We start from the raw sequence: 22,439 nt of genomic DNA, 5'->3' as shown, positions 1-22,439 counted from the left end.
AGTGATTCCTTGCTTAAAAACGTTTGCAACTTGTTTTCATTATTAAATTTAAAGCTGTCCTGTAGCTCGTTCCCACTCCCACACACACACACAAAATGTGAGCTCACGTAGCTAGATTTTATACCATGAACTAATATGGTGATAGGGTATATTAAGGTCGTCAAAACTAAGCTTTTCCGACCACATAAAGTTTATATACTCTTGATCAGTCGGAGCGAGTCGAGTTCGGTCTTATATATACTGTTGCTTCACTTGGTGCATGGTATACCGAAGTCGGTCAGATGACTTCCATCAAGCCAAGGTTACTCTGAGACTGTCTAGCCGGACTATTCTACACTCTAGCTAAAATTCCTTTTGATGGTAAACAAAAACTGTTGAATCAGTGCCGGAAAGGTTTGGAGAGTTCAATTGTTGAGAATGCCTTGAATATGCTCTGCCAAAATTTATGCAAGGGTATGAAAAGATGCAACGCAACAAATTCGAGCAACAGGAGGAGGCCAAAAACGTTGATAATGACGTTTCCGAGCACTGAGCACGTCATGTGAATGGGAATGGGAATGTTATGTGGCAGTGGTGGGTTGAATGCCTGGATGCCAGAATATGGCCATAGAAGGTGGAGGGAGGGGAGGAACAGAGGACGCAGAGTGAGCAACGGCACCGGCAACTCTTGGCGAAGAGGTTTATTTGGTTAAATGCTGAAAATTGCCATAAGCAGCGGAACGAGAGGAAGAGGTAAAGAGGAGGATGATGCACTTTTCGTTTTTTCCTCCTCTCCATTTGTATGTGTGTGTGGTGTGTGTGTGTGTGTGTGTGTGTGTGTGTGGGGGGACTGTGATGAGATGCAGCTGATAGTTGGAGCTTAATGGTGGGAACAAAACACAAAATGAGGAAGAGCTGCACCAGGAGCAGAAAGAGAATGAGGGGGAGTGGGAATAATGTAAGGTAAATGCTTGAGTTTGGATTTCGGGGCGTGAGTGGCAGTGAGTAGCTAGGAGAGTTAATGAGTGGGACAAAAGTTTTTCCTTTCCTTTTTTTCCCATCCAAGCACAGAAATTATATGTATATACATATGCACATGTACATACGTAGGTGGATGGGTTGGTGAATAGGTAGATTCTCGATGTGTATAGTTTTTTGTATTATTTTTTTTTTATATTTTATTTTGGTCAGAAGGAGGATTATGCAAAGTCGAGCACAGAGCAATTTCAATTTCCAAGCAAGCCAAAATGAAATCCAATGAAAACAATTGACCTGACAGAACAGAAAAATTCTTTTGCCAACAGTTGAATTGCCTGTCCGTCCATCTCACCAGCCCCCCCACAACCCCTGTCACCTATCACCTCTCTCTCCCTGTGTCTATAACCCAGCGATAGCCATGATAGCTGTGTGAAGAACTTTTGGAGTTGCGGTGCATCCATGGAAAAGTATGTGGCCATAGTCTACACACACACACACACACTGAATCGACAATTGCCGGACAATGCACAAAAGTACACTTCAAAAATGCGAAATAGAAGAAGAATTGATTAAAAGAGTAAAAGAATGGAGGCGAAAGGGGATAGAGATGGGGATGGGAAAAATTAAATGAATCGAGGGTGGCAGACGGAGCAGGACCTGGCAAACAATTGACCTCGTACCTGTAGTATCTGATACCTTACCTCATGCACTTTGCATTACCAATTACAGAAGCGCAAAAAGGAAATACAAAAACCAAAACGTAACAAAATGAAAACCCTTCGGAGCCAAGAGAACAAAACAAACCAAACGTCAATAGGTATGACAATTGACGCCGCAATCAAGAGGAAGGAAGGTAGATCCGGACAGGGCAAATACGGGGCGAATAAAAATTAGATTTGTCCTAGGGTTTGGTTTCTTTTTTTCTGTGGATTCAACCTGATCGAAATTCATATGCACATACATATATACTTATGTATGTATGTGTATCTCATAGGTATCGGCGAGGCTCACCTCGCACTCTCTAAAGGTTCTACCTAGTTGCTTAGTTGCGCAATTGCTTAGCTTTCTCTGCTTTTGGTTTAAGTGTAGGCAAATGTAGATACTGCTGGTTGGTGGCAGTCGATCTCATTGTTATGCAATTGCAAAATGCAAGTCAATTAAAAACATGCAACCCCATTTGGATTAAGGCCAAAGGCATAGATGGGTGTAATGGTTAGTACATATGGCTGGCTGACTGCATGGTTGGCGACGGATATCATTGACCTTACGAACTCGGAGACTAAACGCTAGTAAGGAAGAGCCACCAAAGCGACGGAGAGGCGAGAGAGTAAGACATAATCCAATTAGCAATTAGTTGTGTATGCCAGGCGTCATCAGGTTACCCTACCTGCACCTGAACACATACGCACACACACACACACACACACGACACAGACACATATACTACTGTCTTTTAGATGGCTCAATAGATAGGCAGCCAGGCGGCATATACTTGTCCAGGTAGAGTCCCTTTGTCTGGGACTGGGACGATGTCTGGACGATGGGTATGGGTCTGTGTCTGTGTGCCATGAATGCCAATCAGAGGCGATGGGTCGAACAATCGGATGGGGAGGGGGTAGACAAGAAGTTGTCTAATAACTCAATTTCGTATGCCACGGGATGCAGCCCGCACTTGTAAGGCCTGGCACGTCACAGTGGCAACTTCCTGTCCTGTGGAGATCCCTCTCTGTCTCTGTCTTTCTCTCCCCCACTCTCCTGATTTCCCACATTTTTTAGTAGGCTTTTGATTCTACAATCAAAATACATGTTCATATACACACGTCTATAAAATTTGTACTCAGTGCATATCTTAAACTAAAACAAACACACGTATATTTGGAAATCAAATAGGAAAACAAAAATTATATTTTTCGGCTTTTGCAATTGTTTTGTTTTCTCTTTGTGCAAATTTTGGGCTCAATTTTATCCGAGTGGTAGTAAAGGAACAACGAAGCTCTCTCTGACTTTCTTCATCAACTCTGGATACGGCCCCTTCTAATCCTCGTGCTCCGGGTCTCGCATCCATTCGATTCGATTCTTTTGCTGTGTGCATTAATCGAATATTTGTATATGTTTGACTTGTGTTTCTAAGCAGTTTTTGGGTAAGTCATCTTAAATTTGAATTGAAAACTAAACTGCGGGATATGGGGCAAAGGGGGGGAACGGAGAACGTAGAAGAGGGCTGGTGCTTATGCGGGTTTCAAAAGGATTGAGTGTGTGGGGAAAGAGGGCGGGCTATCATTGGACATATAACTATATACATCTGTTTCTTCCATTTAAAAATCTTTCATTACCTCCCCCCACACTTCTCTCCTCTCTCTCTCTCTCTGTGGCACATATAATAATAAGTTTTGCAGTGAAAACTTTAACAGCCCAACACGCTTGACTTCGAGGTGGTGCACAGTGCTTCGGTGGCGACGCCGTGGAGGGCCACGTTGGCCGCCAATTTGTGCTGCCCCTGTAATTATAACATTTTCGGCTTGGGTTCATTTGCATGAAACAATGCTAACTAATTATGCGCAAGTATTTCCTTTTATTTTTACTTTTTTTGCGCTTCTTTCGTGTTTTTATGTGTATTGTGTGTTTAATTTTTCCTTCCATTTCTTTTGGATCAACTCTTTTCTTCACAGACATGTGCAACAGTAGCAGCAGGCAGGCAGGCAGGCAGGCTCCCATTATTTGTGAGTTAATCATGGGAATCCTTGGGGGCACTACCCCCCTCCTTTCACTCTCTCTCTCTCTCTCTGCTTCGCTTTTGTTTTTGGCCACACAACAATAAGCAGCAACTTAATCCATAATGTTATACTTTTCTTTTAATTAAAGCAAAATGCTTTGCTTAAATCGAGCCGAGAGTAAAAAAGGAACAACAATAACAACGAAAAACCTTAACAATAATGTGTACCTACTACAAAAGACAATTGTGCCTTTGCTTCGACGGCAAGTGGCTCTTCTTGTTGTTGCCGGTTGAGTGGGGTGGGGCGGGGCGGGGGAGGGGAAAAAAGACTCTAAAGAAAAATGCCCCTTTTTTCTTTACTGGATTAAAATTAAAACGAGAGAAAATCGTGGCAGGCATAGAAAAAGAAAGAACAACTGCAGGCGACAGAAAGAGTTGAGAGAGAAGTCTTAGCAGGAGGGGGAGTGGATACAGAGACAGAGACAGAGACTGAGATGGGAGACTATAAAAGAGACAAGCAACAATTCTTTTCTACGCACGGCCAGGCCAGACTTGCAACATAATTGGAATTTCCTTTTTCCTCTTAGTGTCCGTCTGTCTGTCTGTCTGTCGGTATCTGTGTTTAAACTCTGGATGTGTGTGTGTGTTTCTGCTTTAAGAGCTTCAAAAGACTGGCGCTTGACCATAAGCTTCTTCATCTCTATACAATGAGCGAAGAGCCATGCCAAGCCCAGCCAAGCAACCTGATGTGGCCCAAGGGCCGCTGACTTTATCAGACTCCCTAACTGAGAGAATGGAGACGTAGAGACAGGAAGAGAAACGGGCCAAACGAAAGGAAAAATTGGCAAAGTTATGCACAAAATTCCAAGAACAAAAATTTAAATGCAGTCAAGATACAAAAAACGAAAACCAAGTTGATTTTTTTTCGTCAAAAGTCGACTTCCCTCTTTCAACAGATCACTCAGTGTCTGTCCCGGCTTACCCGTACAAATCGTTTGTCCCTCTGTGTCACTAGAAGAATTTTCCAAGCTTTAGTTGACGAAACAAATGGTAAAATCTTAGAAACAACCGTCAATAAGAGCAGAAAAGAGAAAGTTCCATTTAAAACCAAGTTAAAATTTTGAGATTTAACAACTATTTTGAAGAAGAGGGGGACGGAGCGTTTTCAAGTCGTTAGAATTATGCATACATTCAGCCTACATTTAAAACTAAGTGAAACGAACCCGCATTTCAATTGTCAGTTTTGCCCGTTTCCCAGCACAAACGACGAACCTACACACAGAGGAGGGAGAGGGGAAAAGCTTCGCCCAATTAGGCTAGTTTGAGGCGCAGGCAGCTAATTAGAACCATCTACTACACTTGCCCTTCTGACGGACAGACGGACGGACTGACGGACACATTCCGCTGTCGAATCTGAAACAAACTGTTTTCACATAGCGGCCATAAAAAAGAGATATATGGAACGGCGGGCCGCGTTTAATGCAACAAAGGCACAAGAACAACATTCAAACAGCAAAAAGAAGTGAAAAAGGTCAACGATGGGAGTTTCTTCTTGTTCAAAATCCGCTTGCGTTAATTAATTCTGCTTAATTTTTTCAGTGTTTTTTAGAGAAAGACAGAGAGACACACAAAAAAATGATTCGACAAATTAAGCGGATGTGGTAATTGTCGGCCGGTTTTCTCTCTCTCTCCGTTTCTCTCTTTTTCTATGTGTGTGTGCAGAGGTCAATGACTAACAAAACGCTTTCTTTCATCTATCTTTCAGTTAGAGAGTCAATCCAGCAATGGGCAATGCATTTGGAAGTTATCCCTTTAACGAGAAGACTGAGGGCGGCGGCGATGGAAAGAAATATAACCTCTTAAGCATCCTTGGCATACGTACGGCCAATGATAGCGATGACTATGAATTGCGTATCTATGGTTCGTCCTTCACCAAAGCGCCACCATCAGCAGCAATACCACCACCAGCACCACCACCACCACCGCCACCAGCACCAACTTCTTCGACGACTACTACCACATCTGATGAGCCAGTGATTTGGAGACGTTGGGCAGATCAATTGAGTGACAAATCAGTGAAGGGTAATCCTGGTACAGTGGCCGATTTACATCGACTCTGTCGTGATATCCAACCGGTACCATTCGACGGTGTGAAGATAATCAAAAACAATCCTTTGAATGACAATTTCGGCGTAGGACATGCCGTAACATTGTCGCAGCCCGGCTACTCGTCGTATCAGCTCAATGTCAGTTACACTGGCGACCATCACCACATTGTGACCGGAGAGAACTTTCCCGTGCTCACGGGCGAAATCGATGCCAAGGGGAATCTGACGGCCACGATTACCAACTATTTGTCGGCGCGCATACGCAGTAAATTCAATGCCACCTTGGTCGATTCAGAAATAGTGCAGAGTCAACTGACCACGGATTACTTGGGCAACGATTTCACCTTTTCGTTGATACTGAGCAATGTGGACTTGAGGCAACGTACCGGTGTGATAGTGGCCTCATACCTGCAGGAATGGATGCCACCACTATCAGTCGGTGTGGAGCTTATCTATCAAACTGATGAAACAGTGCCGGGCGGTCAGGCGGCCGTTGTATCCGCTGTGGCTCGCTATCAGAAAGGCAATAAGCAATGGTCGGGATCGATTAGTCTCAATTCATTGGAATTGTGCTATTCTCAGACATATGGCAAATGCTTGCGTGCCAGTGTGGAAATGCAGGCGGATATACTGAAACGTCAGGCGGTTGGACGTTTAGCCTATCATTGCACTTTACCGAAGGCTCAATTCAATTTTCGTGGTTGCATCGATACGCGTGGAGTGATTAGCGGGTTGTGGGAGAAGCGTTTGGAGCCATTTCCAATGTTGTGGGTGGTTGCTGCTAAAATGAATCAGGTGACGGATAATTTTCTTTTAGGCATTGGCTTGGTCTTGGATTAGTCAACAATAAGCAGTGAATTAGACAGACCAAGAGACCGAGAGAGACATAGAGGCAGCAAGAAGAGAGCAGAGAGGTCTGATATTTATTAAAGACTTTTATATATGTATGTATATGTACGTGTGTTGTAGGTACCTTGTCTTATTCCCTATACAATATATACAAAAAGAACAGAAAGAAGATACAAAATAACCTTTGGCAACTTTTATTTAGTAATTAACCCAGTTTATAACAAGTATTTGCGACACCTCTCACAATCAGTCATCTGTCAAATCTTTTGGCCATGATAGAAATCTCGCTGTTGTAACATAGATTCACCATTAACCTTTATCTAGAAACTTTTTGCCGTTTCATAATTTTTGTCACTAAGCACCAGCACCAGCACCAGCCCCAGCACCAGAAGATTATAAATATTTGCACAACTTTTTGCTTTTATGGCCCTCTTCTGAGAGAAGAGTCAGGTGGTAGTAGTTGCCCCAAATGGTAGTAGGAGTTACTTATGTATTCATATTCAATGGCATCGTTTAGTTCAAACAAAATGACTTTCAACAAATGTCACAATTATGTACCAACTTGTCGTGTCTGCCGTTGTCTCTGTCTCCTGTTTTGGTATAATATCTTTTACCCCAGGGCCCTACTAATCGCTCTACAAATTAATGAGACCCATATACATATTTATGATATTTGCCTAGTTAGCTAGGCTCTATCTAAACTACGTTTGTCTGGACACTAACGAAGCGTCGGTGTGATGACGATAATGGCGAGTTTGGGAATAAATATTGACACAAGAGTTCACAAGACGACGACGACGACAGCGACAACAACAACGAGGCTCTGTTTGTGTGATAAGTAATTTTTGTTTTGGGATGTTATTTTTTCGGATGTATTTACTTTGTGCCAGGCACCAAGTACGTGAATAGGCGGCCGTTTCATGGTCACACAGGTAGTGTTGGTAGTAGAGAGAAGGAACATCACATATCATCACTCTGGTCTTCAGATATGAAAGTCCCGCAGTCGTTGTTTTTCTGCTAACTCATTGCGTGGCCTGATTCTCAGTATTGGCAGCTATTGGCTTCCCCTTTGGTGGGATTCATTAAATTTCTTTTTTGATATATGTTTAGGCGTGTAAAATGGCTTGATCGTGTCTATATGGCTGCTCTACTTGACCAATTTGTTGTTAATTTTGAATTTATGCGCCGAATGAAACAGGAATGTTCTCCACTAATTATCCCCCCGTCCCAATCTCCACCATGTCCATGCCACACTTTACAACCCTATCTCATTGTAGTACGCGTCGTTCGTGTCTAATTATAAACGCATAAACTCGAGCAAAACAAAATGGGCAAAAAATGGCAAAATGCATTAGAGAAGAACGTTATTGAGTTACTCACCTATAAACGAGCTGCCGCACAACATCACAAAGGCGATGAAAGCGAGTGGACTCACACGCTGCTTTGGTGTTTGTCCCATTTTGAGTTTTTTGTGTTTTAGTTTTGTTTCTTGTGTTTGTTCCTTCTTATTTGCACAATTAAATTCAGTTACACAGAAGCACACGAAAAAAAAAAATGTTGTGGAAAAAATATTTAAACAATTATTTTGTGGTCGAGTTTGGCTTTAATATGATTTTAATTCCATATGTTTGGTTCCGTTCTTCTTTGTTTTCAGTTGGTGGCGTGTCGATCTGCAAGAATCAATTGAGAGAAAAGAAAATAACGGTGTTAGTACGTTTCTAATCTAACGAGTAAAGACTATTTAAATGATTGGCATAGATTGCAAAAAAGAGAGTTCAATGAGTTGCCAAAACCTAACGAGATTGCTAGTTTCATTGTAACGAGTACAATATGTTGAACGAGATATCTCGTTAGCGAGTCGAACCAAGAAATACATATTATTTAGCTAATAGGGGTATAAGACAAAGTAAAATAGATTTCAATCTTTGAATGACTTGCCAAAAAATGGCGAACGAGTAAATGTTCAACGAGATATCTCGTTAATGAGTCCAAATGAAATGCAAGCATATGTTAAGGGGCTCGTCTTGGGCAATAAAGTTTGCCTTTAGCTCACATATGCACATATTTACATATGAAGTTGACCTTAAGTCAATTACTACAAATGGCAAATGTTGGCCTTTTGCATTATGTCTCTGAAGAGTGGCAGAGAAGGCAGGCATTGTCTGGGGAGCGTCATTGCAGTGGAGAAGTTGTTGTTGTTGTTGTTGTAGTTCCTCTGCGTCACACTCGAACGATTTTGGTGGCGAGAGTGTGACGACTTGTCTTAGTGACTCTGTGTGTCTGTGTGTGTATGAATGAATGTCTGTGGCATGGTATTGCCTTTGTCTTGACTCTTTGCATTCTTAAGTTGGCAGTAGAACTAAAGCCAAAAACCTGATGCCATGCTACCACTTCTTGGCCAGTTTTTGTAACGGAAATTGGCTTGACTCTCTTACTGACTGGCAATCGGAAACACGTTGTAGTAGCACACAGACAAAGGTACAGGTAAAGTTGGAGAGTGTCAGAGAGATATATATAGAGAGAGAGAGAGAGTACTAATACTAAGAGACACAGAGGGAGCCGGCAATCGAAGTGTGCCTGTACGCATACTTAAATAGATATGTATACAGAAGAAAATGAAATAAAACATGATGGCATTCTTCCAACATATTTTCATTCTTTATGATTTCTCAATATGTATTTTGTTTTATGTATTTATCAGATAGCGAACCACTGCGATAAGGGCTCTCCCGCTCTTTACATACAATCTATCAGTCTGTGGCTCTCCGTCTTCGTGACTCACTATCGGTATATTGGATCTAAATTCATTTGGCGAGTGTCCTTGACTTGGCCAACAATTGGGTGGCTCAACCGTCCAATTACCCCGTTTATCATTGGCCATAAAAATTTAATCAATATTTCACTGGAGGCCTTGACATTTTCCACTTTTCCTCATTTCCATTTTATGTCAAGAAAATTATATAAAATTACTTGGAAATGAAAACCTTCCCAAATATGCCTTATACAAATAACAATTGGTCTTGGGTTAGGGAAAACTTTCCACCTCTCTGTGTGATGGGTGAGAAAAATTTTGTGGTCAGCCTCAGGAGGAAAAAAATATGAAATATGCATGTGGCGGTGGGGGAAAAAACTGAAAACTAGTTCAAATTAAATAAAAGTAAAAAAAACTATTCAGAAAACAAATGTGAAATATTTTTTAACCATTGGCAAAATGTTCATGGAAATTCAGGTGTGTCGTCTGTCGTTCCCATAATTAACTTTTCGAAAATATTTTAAAAAGCAAAAAATGCCAAACTAATGGCAAAAATTGTTCACACTGTTCAGGAAGTACATACTCAAAAGGCTTGGGAAATTTCGAACATGTTTTTAGTTTTATTACCATGCAAACTTTTCAAAAATATTTAATAGAAAACTTAAGACAGACAATTTCTCATACAGCTATTCTTCGAAAAGACGAAGAAGAAATATTGAAACCACACAAAACTGTAAAAAAAAGAATGACTGAATGATTGCCAATCAATGTGGGCCAAAAGGGTGCACATTAAGATTTAAGAGAAAGAAAAGTTGGAAGAACAAAAAATGATCAATTCACTGTCATCATGCGCTTTGGCTGGCTTTTCACTTCATTTCAAAGTTTTTCCCCCGAACAATTTTTCATTTTGTTGATGTCGACAAGGGGGGCGGTCGGCGGAATTCTCTTGAATGTTTTGTTGCCTTTTCTAATTTGCTTTTTTTTTTGTTTATTGTTTTGTCGTATTTTTGTTTTGTTAATTATGTCTATAGTTTTTTGTGGCTCACTGTGGGTTAAGCATGTCGAACACGTTAATAACGCACAGAGAGGCAACACTACAACACGGCACAGCAGCAGCAGCAGACGCAGCAGCGGCGCAACTTGGGCGTCATTTCAGAGTGGGGTCCAAAAACCTGTTTGCAACGTCACTTAATTTTTTTATTTTTCTTTCTTTTGTTAACTTTGTTTATAAATGTATGTATGTATAAAAAAAAATTGTATTTCTATTTTTCCATCTTTGTTTGCTTTTTAAAAAGAACTCTGCACTTTTCTGTTTCTGCATTCTGTTTTTGTGTAGTTTTTTATTGCTAACAAATTGATCGAGTTTTTTTCGACCAGCACGTGACTCAGACAGAGGAAATAACAATAAAAAAAACAGGAAAAAAAAAAATGTTAGCCCAGTGGGGACAAAATATAGATGAGTAATTCGCCTCATAGGTTTTCATAGATCTCAGGAATTTGGTATTTGGTTTTTGTCGTCTCTTATTTTTAGACAAAAAATTTGTTGTCTAATGTGTCAACAAAACGGGGGCGAAAATTAAGAATCTGTTTCTGTTGTTGTTGTTCTTTAGTAGTAGTATAATTATTACCAATTTTGTGAATTGTCTAACTGGCACACACGTACGTATAGACGCACATACACAAGAAGACAAAGAGACACACGTACAGTACGAGGCACTGAGATACGCGCCGCACACAACTGCAGTTGGAGGAACGCGCGCGCCCGTTAAAAGTTAACAAACAACTAACACTCCAAAGTTAGCCAGCAACAGTGACTCCGAGAACGGGCGAACTGAACACTACTGTGAGAGCGAGCGGCCACAGAACGGAGAGCCAGCGAGAGAGTCAACAAAAACACACACAGCACAGACTGTGTGAGCCAGAGATAATGCGAGGCTCTACAACTCGACACGTTCGCCGTTGAAATACAACTGAAAGCGGCCCGCGTTGGCGTCGTGCGATGGAAATGGAAATGCCGCCAGATGATGGTGATGGCCGGAGACGACGTTCGAAAATGTTGCTAAGCATGTTGCCAGTGCTCGCAGCACTAAGCCGACAACATGGCAAGGGGGTGTCTGAGGGCGGAGAGTGGGTGAGCGAGCATGAGAGTGTGTGAGAGCCGGGGCTCTGACGATTCATTGTCACGGTGCATTGCATGGTGGTGTTTTACCGTTAGCGCAACAAAGGCCCGCTCTTCGTTTTGTTAACTTTAACTAAACTGGTCGCAAGTTGAAAGGCTAAGAAGTGTATTCCATTTGGCAAGCGGTTGTTTAATATCATTTCTTTATTTCACGTTTTGACATTTGTCAAAATGTTGAAATCATCATGAAATATAGGTGAACCCATCTTGGTGGAGTAGAACTTTGGGATATTAACTATAGAGCCTTGATCGAAACATACGATTGAAGTATCTTTCTAGAGAAGAAAGAGCCCCCAGAGAGTCTTTCACTTTCGCCTAAGTATTGACGCTTTGTTAAAATTGAACACCATTTTGGAATGTTCTCGTACCACGGTACATTGTTTTTTCAACTGTTTGAGTGGCCTTAGCAACATGTTGCTAAGCAACATTCTTGACTTTACGTGAGATGTCTGTGTGTGTTTGTGTGTGTGAGAGAGTCTCTCCACTTTAATTATTACGAGTATTTACTTGTTTTATGAGCAAGTAAGTTTCCTAACTTGATGAATATGATTTTCTTTGTCTTGTTTTTTTTTTTTTTTATTGAGCTCGTTTTTGTTGGGCAATGAAGAACTTATCCACATGATTCTGGCCGCCACTTGTTGCCCATTTTCGAAATTGTGGATCAAGCAACATTTCGACATTGGCAACATTTCAGTCGGCTGGTTTAATTGCTGGCATCGTCGTCCATGTCAATTAAGGGTACGGATCGTACAGAACTAAAAACAACTTTGGCTAAATGGGGAAAATGCTATCTTGTGTGTGTGTGTGTGTGTGTGTGGAAAATGGAGCGTTACGTTTGAATGCGTTCGACTGCAATTTACTAAATGCAATTGCGTAGAGCTGACAGATGCCCGAAGATACATACAAGGATAGAAAGGATACACACGGAGGGAACAGCAGCTAGAAACTCTGTGTATCTGTATCCGAATCTGTATCTGCAGTTATCATTGTTGTTTTGTTTTGTTTTTATTTTCGAGGCATTGCCAAGCAATTTATCAACGGTCGCATCCTCACACCCCCGCCGCCGCTGACGGCGCCGCCACCCTCCTGCCTTCCCTTCGATGAGCAATAAGTGATTTATAGAATTGTTATTTTGTCGTTCATGTCGCACTTTCGCTGCGCTTTTATTTATTGCCATCGCCGAAAACCTAGCCAAATGACTAGCCATCGCGATTCTGAAGTGTGTTAATTTTATTTCAATTTTTTTGTGTAGCGAATTTCCCAAACCTGATGAACCGAAACAGTGCGTGTGTGTGTGTGTGTGTGTGGGAAATGTATTCTTCTTATCTTAAAATCCAATACAATTTTTATCCCTCACTGTCAATTCTGCATGCCCAATTTGCTAATAGATTTGCCCGCTCCAACTTCAGTTAAGATAATGTGATGGGAAAATGTTAGGGCTCTGCTAGGCTGGAATATATCCTATATACTCAACTGAGAGATCATTTAAGCTTAAATCAACTTGACCCTTGACCACCTGCGGGCTTTTAAGAAATGAACTTCCTGCCTAAAGCCAGAAAATTATAGTACGGGTGGTCCCCGATACAGTACGGTGCGGCTTGGCTATGGTTTGTGTTCTCCATACAGTAATTACTGCTCAGAAAGTATCTCTATATTTGATCCAATTTGTGATTGGACAGATTGCGGCGATCTAATACACCTGCATACATAGTCAGTCCAGGGAGACGATGATGATGAAGACGATGATGCTGGTGCATCATCATCATTATCAGTGAAAAGACAAATACTCTCAAATTACACAGACCCTTTTGAGGTCGTATCAGCCTAATGATTATAAAATGGTTAATAACTCTATAAGCAATTTAAGGCATGTCGATTCTTTCTCTCTCCCTTTATTGTTCCTCCACTCATCGCATTTCATCCATTATATTCTATGTGTAGTAGGTAGTCTCAGTTACCTTCTCAGTGGGCAAAAAAGATGAAGAAAAACCAACGAAGCCAAGAAACCATGCTGCTCCGCTCTGCTCTGTTCTCCTTCTGCATCCGTTCAAAATCTGAATTCGGGACACAAAAGCCACAAAAGCGACTGACTGACTGACAGGTTTTGTCTGCGCCAGGAATCCTAACTTCACACAAATGCAATTCCATCTAGCAGCACGATGGAGGGGACGGGGAGGAATGATGACCGAGAAGAGCATCCATCGACTGACTGACTAATGATGCCGACAGATAAAACTCCATTTGGAAACAAAAATACAACAAAAAAACGAGCCAACGAAATGGATGGAAGCAATGATGAATTATTGTTTTCGAATTGAACACAATGGAAGGAATACATATTATATAGGATGCAGCATCCATTATCCTATATAGAGATGTGTGAAAAAGTGCCAAGCCAAAGAATAGAAGAAATAAATTGATTTTTAAATATGCAATTTATAAGTTGATTTTTCAATTGTTCCAATGGCCATTCCATTGTCCACATGTCGGTCGAGATCAAAAAGCTTTTCATATAACTGAAAAAGGAGTTTCATCAAATAAAGTCCTACTTAAGTATATTCTCTTTGGACGCTAATTAAGTACAGTTCGACTGGTTGATATTTGTTAGATATATTCTCATTCCCTGTGATACAGAGGGTGGGAGGTGGATGGAGGACAAAGTAAAACTTTAACTACCCAAGTTAATTTCATTTAATTAAATCGATTCATAAGCAAAGCAACAGGAAACGTTTACCCGGTCACAGTTCTTCAGACCATTCCCCGGTTTAACCCCATCCAAAGAAATACCATTCGGGCCTTCCCCTCCTGCCCCTTACACCCGCTCTAAAACAAAGTTGAACGCGCAATAATTTTTGGCAATTTAATTGAAAACTAAAATGGCAACGTAACCAAGGGATGATGTCGCCGTCGAGTCGTAGTCCTCCTCGTCTTTGACCCATTTTGCGCAATTCGTGGCAAATGTTTTAAAACAATGCACAAATGGTGGGCGGGGCAGGCTATAAGGACCTCCTGCTGGTGCCTTGGCCACGCGTACACACACCCGAGAGAAGAAACAAACAGAAAAGTGGACAAATGGACATAGTCACGCGCCAGCCAAAAGGTCAACAGACAAACAGCACAGACTGTGATGAGGGTCGCTTTTCTCTTCGCTTTAGATTCCAAAATCTAACGAAATGGTCATTACTTTTGCGGGCTTGGGTGTGCGTGTGCGTGTGTGTGTGCTGGCAAAACAAATCAAAAGGAAAATTCGCACCCAACAATTGCATAGTTTTTAATTTTTGCGGTCACCTCATTGCGCCCCGCCCTCAGCGCCTCGGACAGCGGAAGTCGAAACAGAACCGGGACAGGAACGAAGCGGATGCTGTTGCCGCTGTGAATTTCTGTTCCGGTTGCGGTCGATGCCAGGAGGCAGTCAGACAGATGGACGGACAGACAGACAGGCAGGCATGAGGGTGAACCTAAACCCTTGGGCTAATCAACTCATTAAAGGTCAACAGTTCAACTATGCCCCGCCTCGTTCGCCGCGTCGCAGAGTTTACAACTGTTGTGACAGTTTGCAATGACTTTAACTGATCCAAACTGAATTCCAGACCTCAATCCCCTAACATTGTTTATGGTGAAAATATTCAAAAATTGTTTAGCAACATTTCTTTTCTGCCATAGATAGATTAAACCCAATCCCTGAGCGGGTCAAGTGATGCCGGAATACCTAGTCGATAATGCTGGGTAGGAGCAAGTTTGTCACAAACTGATAAGACCTATTCGAGAGATACATATATTAGACTGATACTGGTTTCCTTTCATTTATGAAAACACGCAGTTTGAATTGTTATTGTTTAACGTATATACATATTCGGAAATGATGTCCTATTAGAGTAATTGTTCCGATGCGAATGTGCGACAAATTGAAGATTGTCGAAGTTAAGCCACACTGGAACATTTTCATTTGAAAGTTGGCATAGTTTTCAGTTTGTCAGATGACTTATATGTATATATCGATTCCTTTTTCCTGCATCCGATCTCGATGTCCATACTTTACTTTTCAAAATGAGATTACATGAGGATTCAAGTTAACTGATGCCAAGGCACAAATATTTCAGATCTCTCAATATAGAATCCGGTTATAAAGACTCCGCTTATAACGTCCGTCCGTTCGATGAGTGATTGGTTGGTCCCGATACAAGCTTATATGAAAGGGCCTTCGGTTAGTACGTCTTTCGAATATAACGAGCGTCATTATAACCGGATTCTACTGTATAACTAAATGACCCAATAATCTTTGGTCCTGCTTTAATAACAAAAGATCGCAATTCGTATCTCTTTCTACCTCCCTCACTCTTATAGCTGCCTAATGAGTTCTTAGTCTTTTTGATTCGTATATCATCTGATTGGATCGATTCGAAAAATTGTTCTTGGAGGCAGTTTAGTACCCTATCTTTTGCCGTCTTGGGGTCTATATAGAACAAACAAAGTCGTAGACAAATATTGAGACAGACATCCATACATCTGTTTGCTTTCTTAGAAATGATTGCTGATAATTCAGAGATAAGCTGAAACCGAACTGAAAGAACGCTGAAAATAACGCAAATTAAAGTCGCCAAAATATATGTAAATAAGTCTGTAAACCAGATTAAGGCAAATAAAAAGTCAGTACAGTAAAACCCCTCTGTAGGCAACATAAAATCGCGCAGAAATTTGCATGGATTTGTATTCAGTATCTTCTTATTTTCATTAACTTCCTAGAATTTAGGTAATTGATTACTTTTCTATTGAAGGTTTGTCTAGTTTGTCCATCTCCATCAATAATCAAAAGGCGATCTAGTCAAGCCCTTCTCTGAGATGAGAAAAAATAAACAAAAAATCTGCCCTTTTAAAAGCGTTCCTGGTCAATGAGCAAACGGCCAAAAGTTTAGCGCTCACTTTTCAAATCACTTCAAGTAAACAATGCACAACTGGGCCAACCGACAAATCTTGACATTCAGACACATTTGGGCTGCGATTTGAAGGCGACATTGGACAGGACAGACAGCCTGCAAGATGATGCCGAGGCTGGCAATGGCGTGTCGGGTGTATGCGGATGAGGACGATGTCAAGGTACCGGCCAAGCGTCACAGATGCCAGGGACGGACGCCCCGCCCCCTCAACTGAGGGTCTAGCTAGAGGTAGAGGACAATTAGCGTCGGCCGCAGCTAATTATGGCCATGTAGCCGCGGGTGGTGGCCAATGACCACGACCCCATGGACCAAGGACTACTATGTATGTACCTTTAGTATGTGTTTGGATGCTGCCATAGACTGACTGATGGTGGTGGTAATGGTAGCCTTGGCATCATCCCGGCTCACTTGCGGTTCAATGCACCACGGACCGAATTTCACTTTTCCTTTTTTTCTCCACGTTGACATTTTTCGCATAGTGGAGAGAGGAGAGGAGAGCAGGCGGGGGGCGAGTGTAGGAATGGGGATGGTGAAGGAGGCGTTGTGAAACCCTTAATTAACTTTCGGGTGCAAATATTGTGCCAGGATGGACCCAAGACCAAGGCGAAAAAGAGAACCCACTAATCCAGGACAACTGCGTTTTGTTTGTTTTCATTGTTGCCGTTGTTGTTGTTGCTGTGGTTGTGTTGTTGTGCAATGTGAGCTGTGCTGGGCACAGGGACATTTGAGAAGGAAAAAGCCAGAAACCCACACAAACAAAAGGAATCCCAAATTGGGAGTACATAATACGAGAAGGACGTCATCTACTATGTCCCTCTCCCATGTCACACGTTTTGTGTGTGTGTGTGTTTAAGTTCTTTGGTTGCCATGTCGCGTGCTCTTCCACCATCATCATCATCATTCTCATCCAAATCATCGTCCTTATGCATGGAAAGTGAAAACGCCAACATCTATGGTCCTTCTCTGATGGCGCTGGTGGCTGATCAAAAGTGAAACTGCCCGCTTACATCTACACAAATATCATGAGTGATTCTGGAACACCTTCAATTTCCTTTGACAACTGCTGTTGATTACAGAATGTTACACTGAGAGAAAAAAAACAGAAAGTCTTTGTGATCTTTGCTCTTGCTAATTGGGTCAATCTTTCAAGTTTAACTCGATTACTGTTGACACATCTAAGGCCTTAGTAGATGAGTACTTACTAAATTGAAGGAGGATTAATTGCAGCATTTCTCTCCTTGTATATATAATAAACCAATTTTACACCTACTCAAGCAAATGTGAAGGTAATTTCAGTTGCCAAACCGCAAGCATCCTGCTGGCAATGAAGGCAACGATAACTACGACATTAATAGTGACTACACACCCTGACACCCACAAACACAGGCAAATCCACACACACACACACACACCCACACACGAACACAGGCGAGTACACCTGACTGACCAATGCAACCTTATTGTGCCTGGTGCACACACTCATTATAGCATGTGGTCACACACAAAGTATGTCGGATGTCGTATGTCTGCCTGAACTACACCCTGATGGAAAGTTGCTTCGGTACGAGCCGTTTGATTAGGTAAGGGAAACGTCTTACCTGGACCATATTCATTATGAAATGAGTTTCTAAAATCAGCTTAGCCCATCAGAAGTTGACAGAGGCAACAGAAATACCTGGCCAAGCGTACGCGAATTATAATTATAAGTAAATTCTATAAAGCGGCGAACAAACGATACAATAGAGAGCTTATAGCTATCGATTCGTTGGCAAAATGACACACAAGCAGCTGAATACCCTTTCTTCAACCTTAAAAGTTTTCGACCTAGGCGACCAGACAGGAAACAAAAAGGAAAACCCCTTGTGGAAAAATTCAACCAGGAATGTGTCGGATATTGCGCCAACATTAAACGCATGTGGGTACCGAATGGACGGCAGTTGGTTGAGCAAAAGGAATTTAATAGGACAAAATGTGAGAGAAGGGAAGAATTTGGGCGTGTGGTCAACACGGCGCTGGAATGGGGAATCATGGATGACATGGCACGACAACAGACAACAGACTGCGCTGTCTTTAATAACATAGAACTTGGCCATTTACTTTTTGATCAAACTTAAATGAGTGACAATATCTCAATGGTGCCAATAGAGATATTCCTTCAAAGGATTTCAAAACACTAAGAAGCGGTTTTCAAATATTTGCAAAGAATGGCATTTTCGGGTTTTCCAAAAAAATTAACATAATCTCATGAATCGCACGTTGATGTAAATAAATTGAAGGGAAGTTTTCACTCCCACGGTTGGGTTTACATCCGATTATTCGGAAACGGAAGACTGCTGCAACAGAGAACTGTAAAAGTAAATAATTTTCTTTTGTTTAAGCAAATAAAAGCCTCAATTTCAGCTGCGTCTTAATTTCATTCGGCATTACATAATAATCAGAGACAGAGCGAGAAAGATAGAGAGAAGGAAAACCACTTTGTGTTTCTCTACCATGTTGATTGTTCTCTATTCCTTCCATACATATATGTTTTCTTATTTTTTTTATGACCCGACAAAAGAAGACATACCCACCAACCGACCGGCAGACCTTTCAACCAACCAACCACAGACAGACCGACCCTCGTGAAATTCGCTAGAAAACGCACAGAAAATAAAACAAAAAGCCGCCACGTGGTAATTACAAATATTGACATTTCCTTTTCAGACCGAAACCAAGACAGCAAAAAGAGAAAGCACGGATCTGGGCCTGGTCGTCAGTTGCCTATATGAACGACACATTCATGGTTCTGTGTATGCATATGCGCGTGTGTGTGTGTGTAAATAGAGAAAGGTATGTACATAGGTAACTTTATACCATTCCCAAAAATTGAGTGAATCGAACAATGGCCACGCTCTGTGCCCCTCTGGATCATCATCACAATCATCATCAATAGAACCACTCATAGCTGTTGTGTGCTTTTTGGGTTTTACTTATTGTTAGATTAGGTTCTAGCGATCGGATTACGTTGGCCAGCATTTCACACGCTACTTGGGTTTGCCTCCCAATTTTGCTCATTTCCTAATGGAGACGACCAATTGACCAGTTTGTATATTCCAAATATTAATTTTTATTAAAGAGAAAAGTGGTTAGATTAAAGATCAATCATAGAGGACAGTATGCCCAGCTATTTAAAGGTTCGAGCGAGAGGGGGAAGGAGAGGGATCAAATCGATCAAACACTTGTACCTTTCCTAACATCCTACAACTCCCTGCAATTCGCTCATTCCCCACTTTTCACAGCTTAAGCGGATTAGGTTACAATGAACGTGTAAAGGACAAAAAAAAGGAAGCAATGCGCCAGTGGTTCAGTGGTTGAGAACACACAGTTCAACAACACAATAGGCTAACGTAACAAAAAAATAAAAAGGGAACAGGGAAGACACTAAGGTACACGGGGCGGCTCAGTTCATTGTCAGCTGTGAGAGGGCGTGACAAGAGCCGGTGGCGGTTTTGAGCGTCATGTGCCAAGTGGATTTGCAGCTTGTAATCCTTGTTACAAAACAATAAGGGACAGCCCATTCGGATACATAAAAATTGCATCAGGTCATTGTCAATGCGATTTTGATTAATTTTCTAGGAATAACGAGACGTTAGTTAAATGTAACTTAAGTTTTTTGCTTGAGTCTTTTGAATTTCGCTATCTCTCTGTCTCTTTCGGTTTTTGGATGCACTCATTAGGCTTATTTCGTTAGCCACTTGGATATTCCATAGACCAGAAGACAAATGCTTCCCGAAATGCTTTACTCTGTTCTGTCTCAAGAGCCACTATCAAAAGTGCTCTGAGGCATGCAGAAGCATGTTTCCATCAAATTGTGAGTACAGTCTGCAACAATTTAATAAGCATAGTCTACTTTACAGCGCCACAGCGAACAGCATCTGCCACTGCCCATCAAATTGAAACGACTACGACTACTTGGGATAAAAACGGGGAAAGACACACGAAAAACCAGAGCACAACACTTTGCCATGACCGACCATGTCATCGATTGATAATGATGAGGGTCATTTGGTGATAAAAGCTTTTTATGTGTGTGCCCGCCTGCCCCTCAGTCCTCAGTCCTTTGTCCTTTGTCCACATCCATGCAGAAGCATAAGCAAGTGCGTCGCGCGTGGCATCATAAAACGCAGCGGGAACATCGAAAATGATTAAATTTTTCAGCCCTTTCTCTGTGAAAGGGATCGCTTAAAGTGAGGGGTGCTTTCCAAGCAGAAGGGAAGTGCTCGTAAATAATAATTTCAGCACATTCGCTCATCGAACAAGCAGAAGGGTTGCCTCTCCTTAAATGAAACATTATTTTGTAATGCAAAGAACAAAATAATAATAAATGATTTTCATTGGCTGCATTCCCATGCAAGACGGCCAAACCAACATCTTTTCAAGTATAACATTTTCGACATTAACTGCACGTCCGGTTTAGTATGTTTTTTTTTTTTGGTTGTGTTTATCTTGACGACGAATTTGATATTTAAATTGTTGAATCCATGAATTGTATTTGTTTGTTTTCTAAAGTGCTTTGTGTGGCTCAATATTTTTTTCTCTTTTAATTGTTTGTCGTTCCTTAAGCATTTCACTTTTTCTCGCAGAGGTCATGGAAAAGTAAAAGTTTAAAGACTAAAAATTACATTTACGAAAATTTCCTGGTCCAAATGTAAAGAAATTTAAAGGTAATTCGAATATGAAACCAATTCTATTTAAAGCTAACCTCGATCGCGCCGAAGTTTGTATACCCTTGCAAGTTTTTTTGTGTTACTCTTCCTATTATACTTATAGCCGTCAAAGAAAAAAAAAGGTTTTGTCTAAAAAGTATAAAGGCGTTCGTGATGGTATAGTGACCCGATCCGGTGAATCCGAGATATAAAACCTGTGCACTATATACAAGCAGCTCTATAGCCTTAACAGTCAAGAAGAAGTTTGCGCTGATTCAGATGGCCGGACATGGCTAATCAAACTCGTCTCATCGTGCTTATCAGGAATAAATGTACATTTTTCTATGCGTTGCCTACTATTTATCAAAATTAAATGTTTCTTTTTAAAAGGGTATAAAAATAATGCGAAAGAATAAATTCCTATTTGTTCGCGATTCTAAGGATGCTTTCTTTTATGTCGATTAATTCTTAAATTTTAAAACATCAATTAAAGAAAAAGTTCTAGATTTTCCTACATTTGGGATAGGGCAATGTTCCTCCTGCATAGGGCCCCTGGGAGCATGCTATGGATTATTTTGCCTTAGTACTTCATGCAGCTTCATTCGGTCACTTGCCAGCATAAAAGTATGCCATACCAAATTAAATTTAACCAACTTTCGACTCCATTTGCCTAATCCAATATTTCCTCCATTCCCCAAGACTCGCACCACTCTGGCCCCACCGCAGCATTGCACTATGGTCTGGATGTCGATTTTTTTGGCATAAAGTCCAAATTTTCATGAAAAGATTCGGTGGTTTTGGTAATTGATTATGAAAGTAGATACCCTGAGCATAAAATACCGTTAAAAAAAAAAAATTTTTAATGGCATCCCTGCGTTCGTACCAGGGTCTCAAAGTCAGACGTGTGCTTTGTGCGTAATCGACATTTGGAAAGTAAAAAAAAAACCTAAAGTTTAAAGTGCCACCATTTGTGGAATTTTGCACATAAAAATAATTTAAAATATGGAAAATATACGTCAAGGTATGTAGTTTTTTATGTATATATTTATTTTATGTGTAGTACTAGGATTTAAGTGTTGTGTAATGTCCAATAAATGTGTATTTTTTTTAGAAAATTGTTTTGCGTTCTCTGTGTTTCGTGGAATAGAACTAACGAGCTGACACCTGCTGACAAAAAGTAATGACACAAGTTGGTACCTATATATGTCGTCTTTGATCGCAAACTAATGCCTTCGCCCCGTTTTTCCCCCTTTTCCATTAAT

The 22,439-nt window shown here is 41.1% G+C and overlaps 2 protein-coding genes across 7 annotated transcripts in view; one reads left to right on the top strand and one right to left on the bottom strand.

Moving 5' to 3' along the window:
* Positions 1 to 11,329, bottom strand: part of Fas2 (fasciclin 2) — a 70,988-nt gene extending 59,659 nt beyond the window's left edge. For 2 of the 5 annotated variants that reach the window (XM_068298375.1, XM_068298380.1), the window contains exons 1-2: positions 11,008 to 11,329; positions 8,008 to 8,297 (exon numbers count right to left, since the gene is read on the bottom strand). In XM_068298375.1, the coding sequence (XP_068154476.1) occupies positions 8,008 to 8,086 (79 nt within the window). In that variant the 5' untranslated portion in view covers positions 8,087 to 8,297; positions 11,008 to 11,329. The remainder of the gene's footprint in view (positions 1 to 8,007; positions 8,298 to 11,007) is intronic. The other 3 variants (XM_068298377.1, XM_068298376.1, XM_068298378.1) reach the window with 3 other exon arrangements.
* On the top strand, positions 2,811 to 6,802 carry LOC137583558 (mitochondrial import receptor subunit TOM40 homolog 1-like). 2 transcript variants are annotated; one of them, XM_068298636.1, is made up of 2 exons: positions 2,811 to 3,098; positions 5,440 to 6,802. In XM_068298636.1, the coding sequence occupies exon 2, from the start codon at positions 5,455 to 5,457 to the stop codon at positions 6,616 to 6,618; it is 1,164 nt and encodes a 387-aa protein (XP_068154737.1). In that variant the 5' UTR covers positions 2,811 to 3,098; positions 5,440 to 5,454; the 3' UTR covers positions 6,619 to 6,802. The 2 variants fall into 2 exon arrangements, with proteins under 2 accessions (XP_068154737.1, XP_068154736.1); XM_068298635.1 differs by having other exon boundaries at positions 5,436 to 6,802.
* Positions 11,330 to 22,439: the final 11,110 nt, after the last annotated feature.

Source organism: Drosophila tropicalis, unplaced genomic scaffold (genome assembly GCF_018151085.1).
Source record: "Drosophila tropicalis isolate 14030-0801.00 unplaced genomic scaffold, ASM1815108v1 contig_867, whole genome shotgun sequence".
NCBI classification, from domain to species: domain Eukaryota; kingdom Metazoa; phylum Arthropoda; class Insecta; order Diptera; family Drosophilidae; genus Drosophila; species Drosophila tropicalis.
The sequence above is the reverse complement of the archived record's forward strand: the minus strand, read 5'-3'. Positions and strand labels throughout refer to the sequence as shown.